The sequence below is a fragment of the Petaurus breviceps genome, unplaced genomic scaffold (genome assembly GCF_028583685.1).
Source record: "Petaurus breviceps papuanus isolate PSGF00001 unplaced genomic scaffold, PetGlider_PUasm1.0 47, whole genome shotgun sequence".
Lineage (NCBI taxonomy): Eukaryota > Metazoa > Chordata > Mammalia > Diprotodontia > Petauridae > Petaurus > Petaurus breviceps.
In genome coordinates, this window is record NW_027186349.1 from 1,810,161 (window position 1) to 1,828,599 (window position 18,439).

At 37.3% G+C, this 18,439-nt stretch overlaps 1 protein-coding gene across 1 annotated transcript in view; it reads left to right on the forward strand.

Annotated features, from left to right (window-relative positions):
- Positions 1-18,439, forward strand: part of CDH12 (cadherin 12) — a 1,453,320-nt gene that overhangs the window by 1,370,194 nt on the left and 64,687 nt on the right. The window contains exon 9 of the mRNA XM_069101402.1: positions 1,350-1,603. Within this exon, the coding sequence (XP_068957503.1) occupies positions 1,350-1,603 (254 nt within the window). The remainder of the gene's footprint in view (positions 1-1,349; positions 1,604-18,439) is intronic.

An 18,439-nucleotide genomic window follows, 5' to 3' on the forward strand; every position in this document is an offset into this window, starting at 1 on the left:
TGGAGAAGATGAACTGCCATGTTGAGACAGCAGTTAACATATCATATGAGCCACCCAAATGGCAATTATCCCAGAAGTCTTAGACAACTGGCTACAAAGTATTTCAGTGTTCATTTTATAATACTTTGGTTTCTTTTTCTTTTTCTTTCTTAAGTGATGAGAAGATCCTTCATACTCTTCATATCTTGTGCCTAAACAATATTAGACTATTATTTAACCATATGAATATCTCAGCAAAATAATTTCTGGGATTTATGTGTGTGTAATATGATAGATATCTAAATATATCTATGTTTTGATGGACCTATTTACCCACAGTTCACATGACTAGCAACACATGTTCATAGCTAGGTACTTTTCCTAGAGAAATATTATTAATTAATCTGAGGATTATTGATTCTATATTTAATATTTTTAATGATATTAATCCCTCTACCCTTACCTTCAGTTATCAACTTCTATGCTCTAGAACCTGTATTTAAGTCCCAAGTAGGTTATTCCAAATCCCTAGTCTGAAGGAGTTCAGCCTTTGCCATATATTATGTATGTGTGGTATATAGTGAAATTATATAAATATGTTACTGTAATAATATAAAACTTGACAAAGTACAAAACTCTATTCAAGATCATTATTATTGTTGCCATTGTAACTCCTCCCCCAAGGAGTTCCAGGGCCTAGATGCCTGTGTGAAGTGGAACGGTCAGTGCAGGACTGTCCCCTGACAGGGAACTATTTACTTTCTCGGTCCCCAGAAGCTTGCCGAGGAGCTATGTTTTATTACTTCAAATACCTCCGTCAGAATGACAAAAATCATGAAAAGTCCGAAGGAATAGATAATCAAGAAGAAAAGGGAAAATAAAGAAACCAATTATGGCAATAACAATTACAAAATCAAAGGGAAAATTGAATTGCTGTGGTAACAGATTTAATTATGGAATCCAAGAGCTTTTTTTAAAATATCAAGTATTTACAAAATGAAATTTCAATATTTGCTCATTATAACTTTCAACCACTAGATGTCAGTGTTCCCGAAGGAATGATTCTCCAGTGTGGGCATCACCTAACTAGCACTTAACTTAAAGCCAGTATTCATGAGAATCATTTGGGTAATACTGTCACATATTCCTCTTCATTTTTACATGTTATATTAGCTCTTCAATAAATATGTATTTTTGCTTCTTAATCTGTCTTTCCCCCTCTAATTAGCAAACAGGAAATTAAACACAGCAATCTCTAGCATTGAAATCAAGAGAAAAATCCCACAAATTATAGGAACGTTCCAAAATTATAGCTCACAGTTTTGCCATATTTTATGTTTTCCCCTCTTTTTCATTTTTTCCTACTGCAGCCATTAGATTTTGAAACAAAAAAAGCATATACTTTCAAAGTAGAGGCTTCCAACCTTCATCTTGACCATCGCTTCCACTCAGTGGGTCCTTTCAAGGATACTGCGACTGTGAAGATCAGTGTGTTGGATGTGGATGAGCCTCCTGTGTTTAGCAAGCCCCTCTACACAATGGAGGTCTATGAAGACACTCCCGTTGGGACCATAATTGGAGCTGTCACCGCACAAGATCTTGATGTTGGCAGCAGTGCCATTAGGTAAGGATTTCTACCTCTGTACTGCAATCTAGAAGCCATAGTTTTTTAAATGGGATTGCCTTTTGAGGGAGATCACTCATATGTATGAATATATGTTAAATATCTATACTAATCTGTGGAAATCATCAATAATCTCATTCCTTCCCATTATCTAAAGAGATATCTTGAAAAATATCAAACAGATATGCTTACTCCTGTGTAATTAGTCACTGTGGCAACCAAATTTGCCAGCTTGCCTGGGATAGGGGGATGAGACACAGCCAGACTCTTCCCTAGTGTTAAGGCCCATCAAACTGTGACCTGATTGATTATGATGCTTCAGGGAGATAGTCAGCATCAGAAGGGGGTGGATCTGTCAGCAAACACAAAAATACACCTGAAACTCATGCACATATTTATGAAATTAGACCATAACTCCCCCACTGAAACCCAGTTATAACCAAGACTTCCCACTTATTTGTCTGAGATGCTGTATGTGATTTCATTCCCACTTTAGCAATTTTCCTTGATCTTTATTTATACTGAATTTCCTATTTAGAGAGGTCAAAGAAGGAAGGCAGATAGTGTGATTTGCATTTTAACCCACACCCTCAAAGGTACATCTTTACCTGGAAGAAGCCAAGAAGACTTGTGCTATGGTAATGAACCCTAGTTCATTTCTCAGTACAGACCTCATTTCCTGACCACTCAGGCTGACCAGACCCCATGGGACAGGAGGGTGAAAGGAAGAGTTTTCCTCTCCCCCTGTTCTTCGCATCACTCCTTTCCCATCCCCAAACTGACCAAATCCCTTGCAGCAGGAGGGCTAGAAAAGCATCAGCAATACACTGCTTGGATAATCTGGAAGGAACACATTCCACTCCTTCTGATGAAACGAAGACCTCACTATCTGTCACTTGGTCCTTTTACCCTTTCTATTTGAAATCCACTCTATTCAAGACATTGTCATTCAATCTATTGGTGGAACCTAATGAACCCTAGTCCTTGCCATTTGCCTATCATTACACCCATAGAATTCTGGATTTTTCCATCTGTCCTGAAACTGAGCTTCAATTTATGATTTCTCTCCCTCAATTAAAGTGTAAACTTCTTGAGAATAGATACTGCTGTTCACACACACACACACACACACTCACACTCACACTCACACTCACATACAAACATATACATATATGCATATATAATATATATTTATACACACATACATATACACAAATACATACATTTATATTTAACTGTGTGTCCACTGCTAAGGAAATTGCTTGTCATATCATCATCATTAAATAAATTAATTTTCATTCATTCTTCATGGAAACAACTTGTCAATATAAACACAGTCCTCCTGAGTGAGATTTTATGTCATAGGGGAAATCAGATACAGCAACAGAAGCCACTGGTAAGTACAATACTGAGTCTCGGGTTGTTTCTATCGAGACTTTCTAGAGAACACTTCCCTGTTCTTTACCCTTGCAATTATTTCTTAGAATTATATGACTGTTCTTTGCAGATGTACTCCTGACATATTGAAAAACCTCCAGATATTATGTCTGGGACCTAATTAATTCCTGGACTTGAAAAATGTGTTGGAGATCATAATTTAGGAAATAGAAAGTGGCCTGGCAAGTGTGGAATTCAAGGGTTTCGAAAAATAGGATAAAGTGATCAGTAAGAAGGAAAAATGAAATAAGTAATGTGGAAAGGTAAAAAAAAAATACAGGAGGGCCTTTCAGCTAACTTGTTAAATGCTTATTCACTGATAATCAAGAATCTGTGATTTCATCCAAGTAAATCCTCCCTCCAAGAATGCAGAAAGAAATCCCTCTAAAATTTTAGAGTTTGTCTATGAGAATTGATAAGGCAAACCAAACCAAACAAAACCACAAGAAAATGAATCACCATGATGCAGTGATAAATCTTTCAAAATTACTCATACTTATATGCAATCAAGTCCATTTTCAAAACTTTTCCACTTATTAGGGCCTGTAGGAATATATGTTCTTTTGGCATCACCTTCAGGAGTCCAGGGTCACTTCTAGACCATGTTGAAATAACAGCATAGCACTTGAGTGAAGGAAAGTATTTAATATTATATGAAAGGAGGTATTCCCTTATTAAAATGCAAATCAGAGAAATAATTTATTAGCAAGTAATGATAATGTAGGAATTAATATATAGCTAAAACATACCCCTTCCAAATGACTGTATTAATACATGGTGCTATTAGTATTGATAATAAAAACACACAAATATGAGTGAAATACTAATTAGTGTTTCTGAGTCATTTTACTCCAATTCCATCAACATTTTTACTAATAATATTAATAAAGTTTTATATATATGTATATATATTTAGCATGTGTGTTGAATATATAAATGTGTATCTATATATAGACAGAGAAAAAAGAGAAGAAAGGAGTGGAGAAGAGAATGGGGAACAGTGATCTGAAATCATCAGTTCAAAGTACAAATCAGACAGGATTTACCTAAGGGACTGGTTGTGTTGACTGACTGTGGCTATAATTCTGAATCACCTAAGAGCTGAAATAGCACTTAGGTTAAAAGCTAGATTCAGAAAGGGAATAATCAATATTTTCCTCCAAAAGACATGCTGAATATTAGCTGTATTTCAGTGGAGACCAATGAATACCAAGAGCATGTCAACAAAGAAAGCAAAACTGTTGATATCATTTGCTCATCTGCTGATGTCATTGAAATACCAAGAATGACTTAGTTGAATCTTTCTAATCTTTCCTCTCCTCCAGCACCAGGTCCTCCTAGATATTTGGTTTAGAGTGAGAAAATTGCTTTCAAACCTCATCATGACCCTGGCAGTTAACACTAAGACCATGTAGATCACCATGATAGCTTTATGTAGACTAGGGATGAATAAAGCTAGGGAGGAACTTGGATTTGGTGATTTTTGTTCTACATACTTGCAACTATATTTAAATTGCTTCTTTTCCTTCCAAAAAAGAGAAATATTGAAGATGAAATGGGGAAGGAAGTAAAAAAAAATAGAGACTTTGAGGTTAGGAGTAGAGAGAAGGTGAAAATAATTCAAAGAAGAAAAGAAATGGCTAGAGTCATGGATTTGTTCCCAGATATAAAGACATGAATTTTATAGTTACTTACCTACCACGAGCTCATCTTTTTATATCATTGAAGCTCAGAGGTGTCTAGCATCTGACAGGTATCAAAAGGCTTATGTGAAATGAATTGACAGCTATACCCTGGTTTCTAATGGGCAGATGCCAGCATAACTAAAACCACACATCCAGATAGAACTAATTGACACCCATGAGGGAAATTTCAAAAGGCAGAGCAGGTTTTGAATCAACATGAAGCCTAACCTTTCTATCCTAAGAGTAAACAGTAATCTTGAAACAACCCAGTGGGACTAACATAGGTCATGTACTACCTTTTCTCTATATAAAGAGAGATTTTCAGGCAGAGGAACTCATAGCAAAATCTCTTTATGTAAAGTGAGGTTTTTTAAGTATATGAGTTTTTAAAAGAAATACTAGTATTTTTTCCTCTCCTTTCTTTTTTCCTCCCAAATAATTGTCAGATTAATGATAGACAAGTTGTGAACCTGAATAAGGCAACCTGCTGACCCTGAGTGGTCTCTGAGGGGGTTGTTGATTACAGGCCATCAGGCCTTGAAATACACACATCTATTTTTTCTTCTGTCTTTTTTTCTTCTCAGTTCCTATAACTTTTCTCTTTCTCTTCAAGCTTTTCACACCCATTCTTTCATCTTCTTGCCTTCTTTTCTGCTTCTGTTTCTCTTTTTTAATTGGCTATGCCACACTAGCCAGTTGTATTCAGTGGTGCCCTTGATTAAGAAGCATTGCTTAACTTCACTGGTGGAATTTAGGTTTAAGAAGTTCTTAACTACTATTAGCCTTTCACTTTTGAAATTCATGGTAAAACAGCAAATTTTAAGTATGAAAATGGAGGGAGTATTGGGAATTTGAATAGTCTTTGGCTTTATTTTTCCAATCATATATAAATAAGGTTGGAATAAACTAGTACAAATTTGGTCAGATACTATTCCATTCTGGAAGGCTCAGGAATAATCAAATCCAAATCTTGGTCTGTATGATTTTTGCCCCATTTTCTGGCTCAGTTTCTGATCTTCTCTGTATCTTTCTTTTTGTTTCTCCCTTCCAAAGGAGGGAAGAAGGCATGATGATCTTATACCATTTTCCTATTCAAATGCAAACAAGTATAATTCTTTTGGTTTATAGTTACAAAAAATTATTTATATTTACAAACAATTTACAAAAATACAAATAAATTTTATTGATCATAAGTTAAAGTTATATTTGTACGTATTTGTAGTATCATGATAAATCCTGAAGTAAATTATTATTATGCATCCTCTAATATTCAAAGAGACATTAGGAATCATATAATCCAACTTAATTTTTGTTTTGGGGGATACCAATGCACAAGGAAAGGAAGTCAAGTGATTTGCTTGCCTAATATCACTGGGGTAATCATTTCAGTGCAGGTCCTTTGATGCCAACATCAGTGCGTTTGACACAGCAGTATCACACTGCCTCCATATAGTTCCATTTAAATTGTATAATTTGACCATGTTGGTGGTGGTATCTATGGAAGCAGAATTGGGATGTCAGAGGCCAGTTAGTTCAAACCAAATCTGAAATTTCTACTATATCAGAATCTGATCAAATATTATATTCCTGTATCTACAATGGGGGTGGAGTATCTTTACTACCTCCCTAACTAGAATAATAACAACATTTACATTTCTATAGTGTTTCAAGGTTTGACAAGTGATTTATATATTTTAATTCATTTGATTTCCCCAATAAACCTGTATGGGGCTATGATTATTTATATTATTACCATTTTACAGATTAAAAAACCGAGATACAGTGAGGTTAAGTGACTTGTCCAAGATCACACAGCTAGTCAGGTTCTGAGGCAGGATTTGGATGTCAATTTCATAATTCTGTGTCCTGTGTTCTTTCCACTGTGCCACCCAGTTGCTGCCTTAGGCACTTCATTTCATTTATGGTTATTTTTTTTTGTGGGGGGGTTGAAATTAAGCTAAAATTTTCCTCTGCAACTTCTACCAGTTGTTCCTGATTCTATTCTCTGTTACTTTGTGAATCATGCTACAGTTGGCAGATGCTGCCTCTCCTGGCTCCTGGGTCCTGACTCTTGGCAATCAATGGGGTATAGAAGTCAGGATGATCCTGCCAGCTCCTCTCCTGCAAGTTGTCTCTATGTGGATGACTGCCTGCCCTGGCTTCAGGCTGTCATCACTGGTGCCTTCCTCCTCCTTCCTTCTCTTCCTCAACTTCCTAGTTATAAAGCATCAAACATCCTTGCTGTATAACTCCTATGCCTCTTGACATCACAATGCTCTTGGTTCCTTCTTTAGGAAATTGGAGAAGGGAAAAAAATCTGAGAATAAGCAAAGATGTAATTTTGAGTATTTAACAATGAATCCTCAAAAACAGCACTTCTTATAAATTATATGTTCTGAAAAAAGAGTGTGCTTTCTATTACAACTTAGCTTTTCCTGCCAACCTTAAGAGTTAATGTTTCTTTAAGTTTTATGATTTTTTTCTGTTAAAGTTAAGTTAAGAGGTAGCTAGGTGATTCAGTGAATAGAACACTGGACCTGGAGTTAAGAAGACCTGAGTTCAAATCTGACCTCAGATACTTATTAGCTGTGTGACTCTGGGCAAGTTACTTACCTCTGTTTGTCTTTATCCACAAGAGAAGGAAATGGAAAACCACTCCAGTATCTTTGCCAAGAAAACTCCATGGACAGTACGGTCCACAGGGTTATGAAGAGTTGAACAGAACTGAATGACTGAACAACAGTATCAATAAGTGTGATACTTTCCTTAAAAACAAAACAAAACTCTATGAAGTATGCAAATATAATTATCACCATTTTATATAACATAAAACTGATGCTCAGACAGGTTAATGACTGGCCCATAGCTACTAAGTATTGGAGTGAGGCTTCAGAACTTGCACACACCTTTTTTCCAAGCCCCTAGAATCTTTTCATAATAATATATTTCTTCTTTTTGTTCTTCTCAATAAGAAGTAGACATTTCTGGTTCTACCTGATTGTTGACCTCTGAAGCACACTTTAAGGCAATTAAGAATTCAGTTATACTTACTGAAGAGATTTTTTTCAGTTGAAGAAAAAGGACTTAAGGCGGAGGGAGAACTTAGTGGGGGAAATCTACTACTAAATGCTTAGACTCTTTTCCAGATAAAGTTAGAATTATGCCTTCAGCCTTTCTCCAATGAATGGGCTCTTCCTTTGTTTCCAGTTTTTTGCTAAAGTAAAAACAATGAAAGAGCTGCTATAAATATTTGTCAGCATATAGATTCTTTTCCTCCTTCTTTGACATCTTTGCCAAAAAAGCTTAGCAGTGGTATCATGGGGTCCAAAGATATCATAATTTAGTGACTTTGGGGAACAAATCCAAGCTTTCTTCCAGAATGGTGGTCCCCTCAACAGTTAGCCAGTGTGTCTGTCTTCCCATGGCCCTTCCAGCAATTGTCATTTTCCTTTTATGGATTTTTCTCAATCTTAGAGGTGTGATATAGAACTTTAGAGTCATTTTTATTTTCATCTCTATGATATTATTGATTTGGAATCATTAATTTTAATCATATTTTAGAATTATTTGGAATATTTGGAATTTTCTACATGTTTTTTGGTAGGTTGGATTTCTTCCTTTGAGACCTGCTTAGTCTTATCTTTTGAATATTTATATATTAGAAAAAGGCTCTCAAATATTTAAATCAATTTTCTCTTCATAGATATATTTATATAACATACACATGTACATATATATTTACATATACACATATGTGTCATGTCAGATTGTTATCTCTATCAAAGAAATTTGCAGCAAAGATTTTTTCATAGTTAGCTCTTTCCCTTCTAATCTCAACTTTATTCATTTTGTGTCCATAAACTTAAAATAAGCTAATATTTTTAAATTAAGTTAATTAAGTAAGATAATTAAATTATCAAATGAAAAATAGATTCATTTACTACTTTATTAAAAAGATCTAAATAAGTAATTTTGAAAACATACTTGAATGGCATTTTAAGATTCTTACTATCATTTTCATATCTTTTTTTTGTTAATTGGTACACATAAAAATTCAGAATTACAATGTTCAGCTAAGTAATTAAACATTTTAACACTATTGCCCCTTTTAGAATAATGAGTTGTTCAATTAAGAACCCCTACTTAATCAAGAAAATTCATTAATAGACATTTCCTAGCTAATTAATAGTTATTATTATGGCCAAGTTTCACTTAGGTTCCTTGAAGTTTAGGGATATTATAACTCCTTTTATAGCATTAAAGTTGTACTTGTGCTTTAGTAAATCACATACATAAATCATCCTTTTGTCTAGAAGTTGGTGTATATAAACTTCTTGAAAACATGTAGTAATAAATCAAGCAACTGCTTAATGTCCACATGCCACCTGATAACCTATTTTGGCTTTCCAAATAAGCAAAACTGTGAAATTAGAAAGAAGAAAAAGAAAACTCATCTTGGTGAAATCACTTAATCTCTATGTACCTGCAATTCCTCATCTTTCAAATAATGGGATTACACTGGATAAATACTAAGATTCCTTCCAGCTCTAACAGTCTGTAATGAATCAAATTTTCTATTACCTATCTTCCTTGCCATGGTTCCTCAAATAAAAACGCTGGTGAAATACAGGACTGGGGTAAAGCCAGCTGAGTGAAAGAACTATTCTAAAAAATGTAGAAAAGTTAAAATGGTGGCTAGAGTGGTCTCTGGACCTCTGTTTCTATCCACCAATAACGATGCTGTAGTAGTAGCCTCATCAAGTGGATGAGGAAAGGAATAATTCATTCTGTTTTTTTAATCAAATGCTTTATTAACTTCTAGTTTACATCATTCATTTCCGCAAATTTTGAGTTACAAATTTTCTCCTTGTTTTTCCCCTACTCACCCACCCCAAAATAGCTATCCCACTGGATATCCCCTCCTCCAATCTGTTCTCTCCCATATCTTCTCCCGTACCTGCTCTGACTTTCCAGTAGGGCACGGTGGATCTCTATGCCCCAGTGCCTGTATATCTTATTTCCCAGTTACATGTAAAATAATATTGATAATAGTATATGCATATATATTTAATATTTGATTTTAAAACCTTGAATTCCAGATTCATTCCCTTCCTCCCTTGTCACCCACCCTTACTGGGAAGATAAGCAATTAAAGATAGGTTGTACATGAGTAGCTAAACATTTCCATAGTGGATATATTATAAAAGACTGACTGTATTTCCCTACCTCCTATCCCACCTCCCACTTGTTCTATTCTCTACTTTGACCCTGTCCCTTTTCAAAAGTGTGTGCTTCTAACTGCTCTCTTCCCCCAACCTGCCCTCCCCTCCATCATCCTTTCTCTCATCCCCTTCCACCCTACTCTTCTGTAGGGTGAGATACCCTATTTAGTGTGCATGTCATTCCCTCCCTAAGCCAAATTCAATGAGAATAAGGTTGACCCATTCCCTTTTGCCTTCTTGTTCTTCACCTCCATTGTAACCATTTTCCCTTGCCTTTTATATATGAGATGGTTTACCCCATTCTGTCTCTCCACATCTCCTCTCATTATATTCCTCTCTCACATTTTAATTTCACATTTTAAGTATTATCCCTTGCCATTAAATTGGTCCTGTGCCCACTGTCTATGTATACCTGTATGCATATATACACACATTCACATATGTATTCATATGCCCATATACCCTGCTATAAAGATAGATACACACACACTCACACACATACACACACACATTTCTACTCCTTTCAACTATTCTCATACTGAGAAAAGTTTCATCAGTTACAATTATCGTTTTTCCATGTAGGAATGTAAATAGTTCAACATTGATAAGTTCCTTATGATTTCTTTTCCCTGTTTACCTTCTCATGCTTCTCTTGCTTCTTGTATCTGAATGTCAAATTTTCTATTCAACTCTGGTTTTTTCATCAAGAATGCTTAAAAGTCCTCTATTCTACTTAATGACCATATGTTCCCCTGAAACATGATACTCAGTTTTGCCGGGTAGGTGATTCTTGGTTTTAATTCCAGCTCCTTTGCCCTCCAGAATATCATATTCCAAGCCCTTCGATACCTCAGTGTAGAAGCTGCCAGATCCTTTTATCCTGATAGTGTTTTCACAATACTTAAATTGTTTCTTCCTGGGTGCTTGTAATATTTTCTCCTTGATCTGGGAATTCTGGAACCTGACTATAATATTCCTAGGAGTTTTTTTGGGGGGGATATTTTTCAGGAGGCGATCAGTGGATTCTTTCAACCTCTATTTTGCCCTCTGGTTCTAAAGCATCAGGGCAATTTTTCTTGAGAATTTCTTGAATGATGATTTCTAGGTTCTTTTTTTCAGGTAGTCCAATAATTTTTAAATGATCTCTCCTGGATCTATTTTCCAGGTCAGTGGTTTTCCCAATGAGATACTTCACAATGCCTTCTATTTTTTTCATTTGTTTGGATCTGTTTAATAATATTTTGATTTCTCATAAAGTCACTAGCTTCCATTTACTCCAGTCTAATTCTGAAGGAATGACTTTTTTCAGTGAGCTTTTGAGATTCTTTCTCCATCTGGCAAATTCGGCTTTTTAAGAAATTCTTCTCCTCATTGCCTTTTTGAGCCTCTTTTGCCATTTGAGTTAGTCTATTTTTTAAGGTGTTATTTTCTTCAGTCAATTTGTTGGCTCTCATTTCATAATTTTCTTGCATCGTTCTCATTTCTCTTCCCAATTTTTCCTCCACTTCTCTTATTTCCTTTTCAAAGTCCTTCGTAAGGTTCTCTATGGCCTGTAACCAGCACATATTTTTCTTGGAATCTTTTGGTGCAGGAGTTATGACTCAGCTGTCTTCCTCCTCATCCATGCTTTGATCCTTTTTGTCCCCCTGCTCATGTTACCACTCAATTAGTTGACTTTTGAGCTTTTTGCCACAGTAGGACTCTACTACCAGATAGGGCAGCTTTGTCCCCATTGCTGGGGTTTTCTCAGCTGCCGAAGGTATTAGTTGGGTGCCCTCTCTGAAGGCTCCACATGCTCTGACAAGCTGGTTACACACCCCAGGACCTCTACCCTAGACCTCAATCCAGATCCAAGTAGGTTAAAGCAAGAGTGATTACCCCTCAGACTGGTTGTTTGGTCCCCCTACAATCTGCATGCCATGAGCTGAAGCTGCCATGTGGCAGCAGCTGCATGGCAGTGGTGCCTTAGCAGCTTCTCCCTCCAGGGGATAAAGGCCGACAGCACTCCCAAAATACCAGATCCCAAATTCCATACTGCATTGACCTCTCACTTTTTCCTTAGCATCTGTGGGTTGATAATTCTGGAAACTGCCAAGGCTGCTGGTGATCTGAAGTCCTTCCAGCTGGCAGCTGATCAGGCCATCCTGAGTCTAGAACCTTGGGCTCTCACTGGGCTGGGCTTGGCTCCCAGAGTGTTGTGCTGGCCACTTGCTGTTGGTCTGCTGGGCTGTTCTCAGTGGGAGGTTAGCTTCTGTGTCATTTTGTGGGTTATGTAGCTCCAAAGTTTGTTCAGAGTCACCTTTTACACGAATGGGGGGAGGTGGAAGCTGGAGCCCTGTGGAACTCCTGTTTCTACTCCGCCAACTTGACTTGGCCCCCAGAATAATTCATTCTTGATTCAAGTTACTACAGTGTCAGAAGTCAAGAAGGTTTATTTGACATTTTTAGTGGAAAGGATTTTTATAAGAGCTTGTATGTTTTCACTTCCTTTGATATAAAATTTCATTACTTGGCATTGATGATGCTTAGCTTTTTTTTTTTATTCACCTCATGGCCCTTCCTTTGCATCTGCTTACAAAACCCAGGGCAAGATTGTTTTAAGCAAAGTAATTTTATTTTGTCTTTAGCCTCCTCATCTATTCCCATTTTGGAGCTAGTGTAATATAGTATAAAGGATTCTGTATATAGAGGATCTAATTTCAAATCACAGTGCTTCCACTTACTACCTGAGTGTCCTTGGGTAAGTTACCTATCAGGCATTCATTTTCTTCTGTAAAATGAGAAAGTTAGACTGGATACTTCCTAAGGTCCCTGCCAACTCAGTCTATGAACCTATGACTATCATCTTTATGTTGTCACTAGTCACTTTAGTTCCTTTTGCAGTACCTTACTTAATGGCTCAATACAACCCACAGAGAATCATTGAATATAAGAGCCCAATTTCATTAGATTCCATGCCCAATACATGGACTATTTCTACAGCATATCATTTGACAAAAACTCACAAAGAGAAAAGATGTGGCCAACCAACAGCTAACCATAGGAAAAAGAAACATGGGTTGGATGCAAGTTCTAACAGTAAGAACAGCAGAGGATAGAGGCTGTATTTTCCTAAGGTGGGGGTAGGGGGACAAAGGAGGTAAAGGGTAATTTTTCAGTGACTTTCAGAAAGTGAACAATGCTTCTGTGTCTGCCAGTGCCAGATAACTAGTGGATGCACACAAGTTCAGATCTTCCTACTAATAGAAAAGGATATTTTGGAAGAGTCTTTTATTGCCCTCTGGATTATCATGAAGAATCAGCTCTATCCCCAAAGCATAAAAAACCAGACAAGCAAAAAAACTTCCTTTATTCCAAAAATATTTATTAAGCACATGCTATGTGCCAGGGAGAGGGTTAGGCTCTAGGGCTATGCAGTGGACTGGGAATTGAGTTAAATGTAGCATAGCTAGCAATAACTGATAAGGACCTTCTCCTATTTTGGATTTTGGATGAACAATCATCTGGAAAGGAAGGACCACTCTAAATTTTCAAGATATGGTAAATTATAATTGAATATATGGAATGAAATAGAATGAGGGATAAAATATGATAACGAGTTTGTAAATTTAGATAACTAGAAGGATGTTGTACCCTTTACAAAAATAGATACATTTTTGGGGGGAGGGGGAAGTGGGCTGGAAGGAGAATATAATGAGTTCTATTTTGGACATGCTGAGTTTGAGATGGATCTGGGAAATCCAGTTCAAAATACCCATTAGGAACTTGCTAAGGTGAAGGAAAGGACAAGTGATGTTTTTCTTACAAGAATAGAGCAACAGCCAATAAAATTTTATTGTATCTTAACAATAATGTCATTTGCCAAAAGGAAGAGGAAGAGACTAAGGGAATTGCTGTTCCAGTCCTGATTTTGATCAACAAAGAGGACTTTGTTACAAAAATAGAAATGAGAGAAACTTCAGGGAAGATGAACCTTCCAACTTAGAATGAGAAAGAGTATTCTATTTGATTCAACAAATATGTTTAAACATCTACTATATGCATGACAGTATGTTAGGCAATAGAAATACAAAGAAAAAAATGAATACTCCCTACCCCTGGGAGGATATAACGTGTGTAGATAAATTCAAGGTAATTTCAGGAGTCAAGGTCGAGGCTGACAACATGAAAGGTGTTTTATTTTATTTTTTTATAAGAAATCGGGGTTAAGTAACTTGCTCAAGGTTACATGGCCAGTTATTTCTGGGTGTGGTGCTGAGTGTCTGAGCCTGGGATTCGATCTCCAGGTCATCCTGACACTGGGGCCGGTACTCTTACTCACTGTGCTACCAGGCCACCCCTAAGCAATTGGGGTTAAGTAACTTGCTCAAGGTTACACGGCCAGGTGATTCTGGGTGGGTGCTAAGTGTCAGAGCCTGGGATTCGATCTCCAGGTTATCCTGACACTGGAGCCAGTGCTCTTACTCGCTGTGCTACATGGCCGCCCCCAACAAAAGGTGTTTTAGATGAGGCAGTAACTGAGCAATGACTTGTTAGAAAGACAGAGATTCTGAGACAAAAGTGAAGAACAAGTACGTTCCAGATTTGGGAGACTGCTTGCATTACAACAAGCATCAGGAGAAGGACTTTCAAGTAAGGGAACCAGGTACTATTCCAGTATAGTTGGAATTTAGAAGGTGTCAAGAGATATGCTGGTGAGCAATTCTGGAAATGAAGGGTAGACCCACATGTTGGAGGGCCCTAAAAGCAAGGCTGGAAAAACTGCATTTTTCCCTATAGTCACTAGGGAACCAGTGAAAATTTTTGAATAGTAGAATAATATAGTTAGTCCAGTGCTTAAAGTAAGTTATTTGGTAGCTACATGGAAGATGGATTAGAGAGAAGATTGAAAATCTGGAATAAATTAAGAATCTATTGAAATAGTTCAGATAAAAGGTGATGAGGAACTGAACTAGTTTTGTGGCCTTGCCATGAATTCCAGAGATGATGTGAAAGAGGACACATCAAGACTTTGCTATTACTTGTATATTGAGTTTTTAAGAGGAAAGAGGCAAGTATGATGCAAAGGTAATTAATTAGGGTGACTGAGAAGATAACAATATCTTTAAAAAACAAGCAAATGAACAACAAAAAACAGGGAACTTATGATGAAGGATAGGCACATTGGACCTGGTGAGTTTAAGATATTAATAGTATAACCATGTTTAGATGTCCAGCTATGTCTGGATACTCACTGCTTTACTATTTTAAATTCAATAGGGGTATCTATTATACCCGATATTTTGAGTCTAGAGATAAATTGCTCTTTTAGATTGTTCAAGATAAAAAAAAAACTCTTTCCCTTGGTCACTACAAATTAGAGGGAAGAAACCAGCTTTTTCTTAGCTCATTTAGATTCCTCCCACCAAATGCTTATTATACAAGAGACAATGACACATAGCAAATAAACATATTTTAACAAAAAAAAACCTAGTAAAACAGCAATTAAGGAAGTCATACATATTAGTTTTGATAATAAAATTCATGGAGAAGGAGATTCTGACTTGAGAGCAAGATGAAAATTTTTATTCAAAGAGTGACTAATCTCACTTGCTATGTCCAGTCTTACTTAGCAGTCTCAGGGATACAGGTACTGTGAATCAGGCTCTGAGGAACCCAGCTTTTCCCACATGCCTGTTCCTCTGTGGGCTCCAATGAACTATTTCAGGTCTAAGCATCCCTTTTTTTCTCTTGTCTCTATGAAATGTAACTTTCCTATCTCTTTAATCTCTCCACCAATCTAAAGTCATATCTCTCCATATTTACCTACCGTAACGAGCTGAGAGGTCTCTCAGGCAATCAAGATTTATGTTGGTCTACATCTCTGCATTGTTAAAGGTATGTGCTTTAAAGGGAACAGCCAAAGCCCAACTTAGGTGGCATTATTAGACCCATTAAGAAGACATAATCAGAGGCATATTATGTAAAATAAATATAAAAGAAAGCCTCAGTTCTGGAAGTAAAGTGTTGGGAGCATTAAAGTTCAGAGTGAGCTAAGTTGGCAATGATCATTAAAGACAGCAAAGGGCTTTTTGAGTTATTGTAGGCACAGCACTAAAGCCATCACTCTCTTAGTTCAGGTCTCATGTTGGAACAAAACGAGGCACTTGAAAATCACTGAACATTTAACAAAGGAGCAGACTTACTTTTCTGTAGTACAGGAAGGATATGCAACAAGGATACAGTGGAACTTAGCTTTTCTGGACATCCAGCTCCCCTCCCCACCTTTCTCCATAAGACTACAGATGGTTGTAACTTTTTATGTATTTAGACCAGAAAAGGGCATCAGAGATCCTGGGGCCAATTAGGTTTTGTGGGGAAAGGAAGTTGTTTCTGAGTCAGGGAAGCTGCATTAGGAAACTACAGGTCCTGCTACATACTGCCTTGGTGGCAAGGTCCTAATGATGATTATTCTAGAAGACCTTCCTCCATTTAACTAACTAAGAAGTCCTCCAGTCTTAAGTAGTACTATGAGAACAAAAAAGGGGGAAAAGGAAAAACAAACAAACAAAAACTCGATAAACAAAAATATGGAGGAATGCAAAAGCCAGAAGCCCTAAGTCTTTCTTTTCTCCTTCACAAAGATTGTTTCAAAGCTTCAAAGTCCGATCTGTATTATTGGTGATGATCTTTGTAGTTCACAGGGTGCTTCTTAAGGTAAATTGGCCACGATGAAGCAGAACAACACCAAGAACATCAGAGCCACAGCACAAATGATGACACCTTTAGTACAGTCACAGATTTCTTCTCCTGATGCAAGATGTTTATGAGCAGGAGCAGTTCAGGAACATCAAGGCCTCCAAGTGGACACTTATGTCACAGTCGACAATTCTTTATTCTTCATCAGAATCATCTGTAGTAAAGTGGCTGAAAGTTCACAGATGCATTTCATAAAATCTATCTTATAATCTATGTTGTTACTGAGGCCCTTCCTGCACTCCCCAATCAGTATTATTTGTCCCCTCTTCAAAAATGCCCCCTCCCTGAGAGCTACATCAAGGAACTAATACTAAGCAATGTCCCCTTAGAGGCTTCTGTGAAAGTGACAAATCCTTCAACATTAGCTTAATAAATAAGAACTCTTCCTCACCCTCATCCAATGACTCAGACTAGTCAACTAAGGGATCTCTTTTCTTCGAGGTAAATACATACCCACCGTTAGAAAGCAACATTTTTGCCTTCCCCCTGCTATTACAAAGCGATATTGCTCTCAACAATATCACACTTGGTTTCCCCAAACCTTTTTTGGGAAGGAGTTTCCCTAACCATCCAAAAGGAAAGGAAGTTTGTCCCTTGAGGGGGACTTGAACTATTTTCCCAAGGTATAATGTGCCCTCTGGGAGGATAAGGACTGAGGATAGAGACTGCTAGGGAATGAATGAGGATAAGCTGGAGAGTATTAGATAGAACTATGTCCCAGAATAGTCCATTCTTGTCAGATAGAGACATTCTTAGAGACTTTTCAAAAGTAACATCAATTTGTCAAGAAAAAAAGCTTCTGGGAGGTTGCTTTATAACTATGGTGGCTATGCATCAATATCTGACATGGGCAGTCAAATGTATGATGCAGCAGTTCATCAGTAGGGGGCAAAACTTTTACCCAGAGGCAAGAGAGTCCCATTTTCCCAGTTGGAGATAGGCTGAGAACCACTTGTGTTAGTAATAGCTGCCTAATCCTTAGCGAGGGGGAGCATTTTTATGGACATTTTGTGCCTACTACAACATGGTATCACTACTCAAACGTCCACAGTGACACTGGAGTCAATCTTTGCTGCTGTTTTAACAGCTCCAAACTGGTGGCTTAGCATATATCTCTGATGGGTGCTAATGTATCCTATATACAACCATATGTAGTGGGAGACAACAGCAACAGTTGTCCATTAATCTTGAACCCAAAGGGGAAAGCCTTGGATTGTCTAGTCCTTTGCTTTGTAGGACTAGACTACTTGGCCATGCCCATGGGCACTGCTCAGAAGCTATTAAAGATGACTATCTTCTCTACCTCATCCCTCAAGGCTTTTTAACATGCTAGGCATTCATCCTGGAACTTAGCCAGCTGGAAATACTTGTCAGCACCCCTACTCCCTAGGATATCTTCTTTTGCCAGATTAATGGCTGTTCAAGTCCAGCAGTGCATGGGTTTCTTATAGTGGATAGAACTATCAGATGACCAGCTAAAATGGCATTCCTCACAAACAAGGTTTGTTTTGAATTCACTGAATCAGCAGAGGAGGTCTGAATCGAAAGCCTTAGTCTCTGGCATAGTCACCACCTGTTTGTCAAGAGAACTAATACCAGAGGGATACAGGCAAGCATTATTTATTTTCTTCTTCCTTCCTTCCTTCCTTCCTTCCTTCCTTCCTTCTTTCCTTCCTTCCTTCCTTCCTTCCTTCCTTCCTTCCTTCTTTCCTTCCTCCCAGGATCTTTCCTTCCTTCAGGATCTTTCCTTCCTT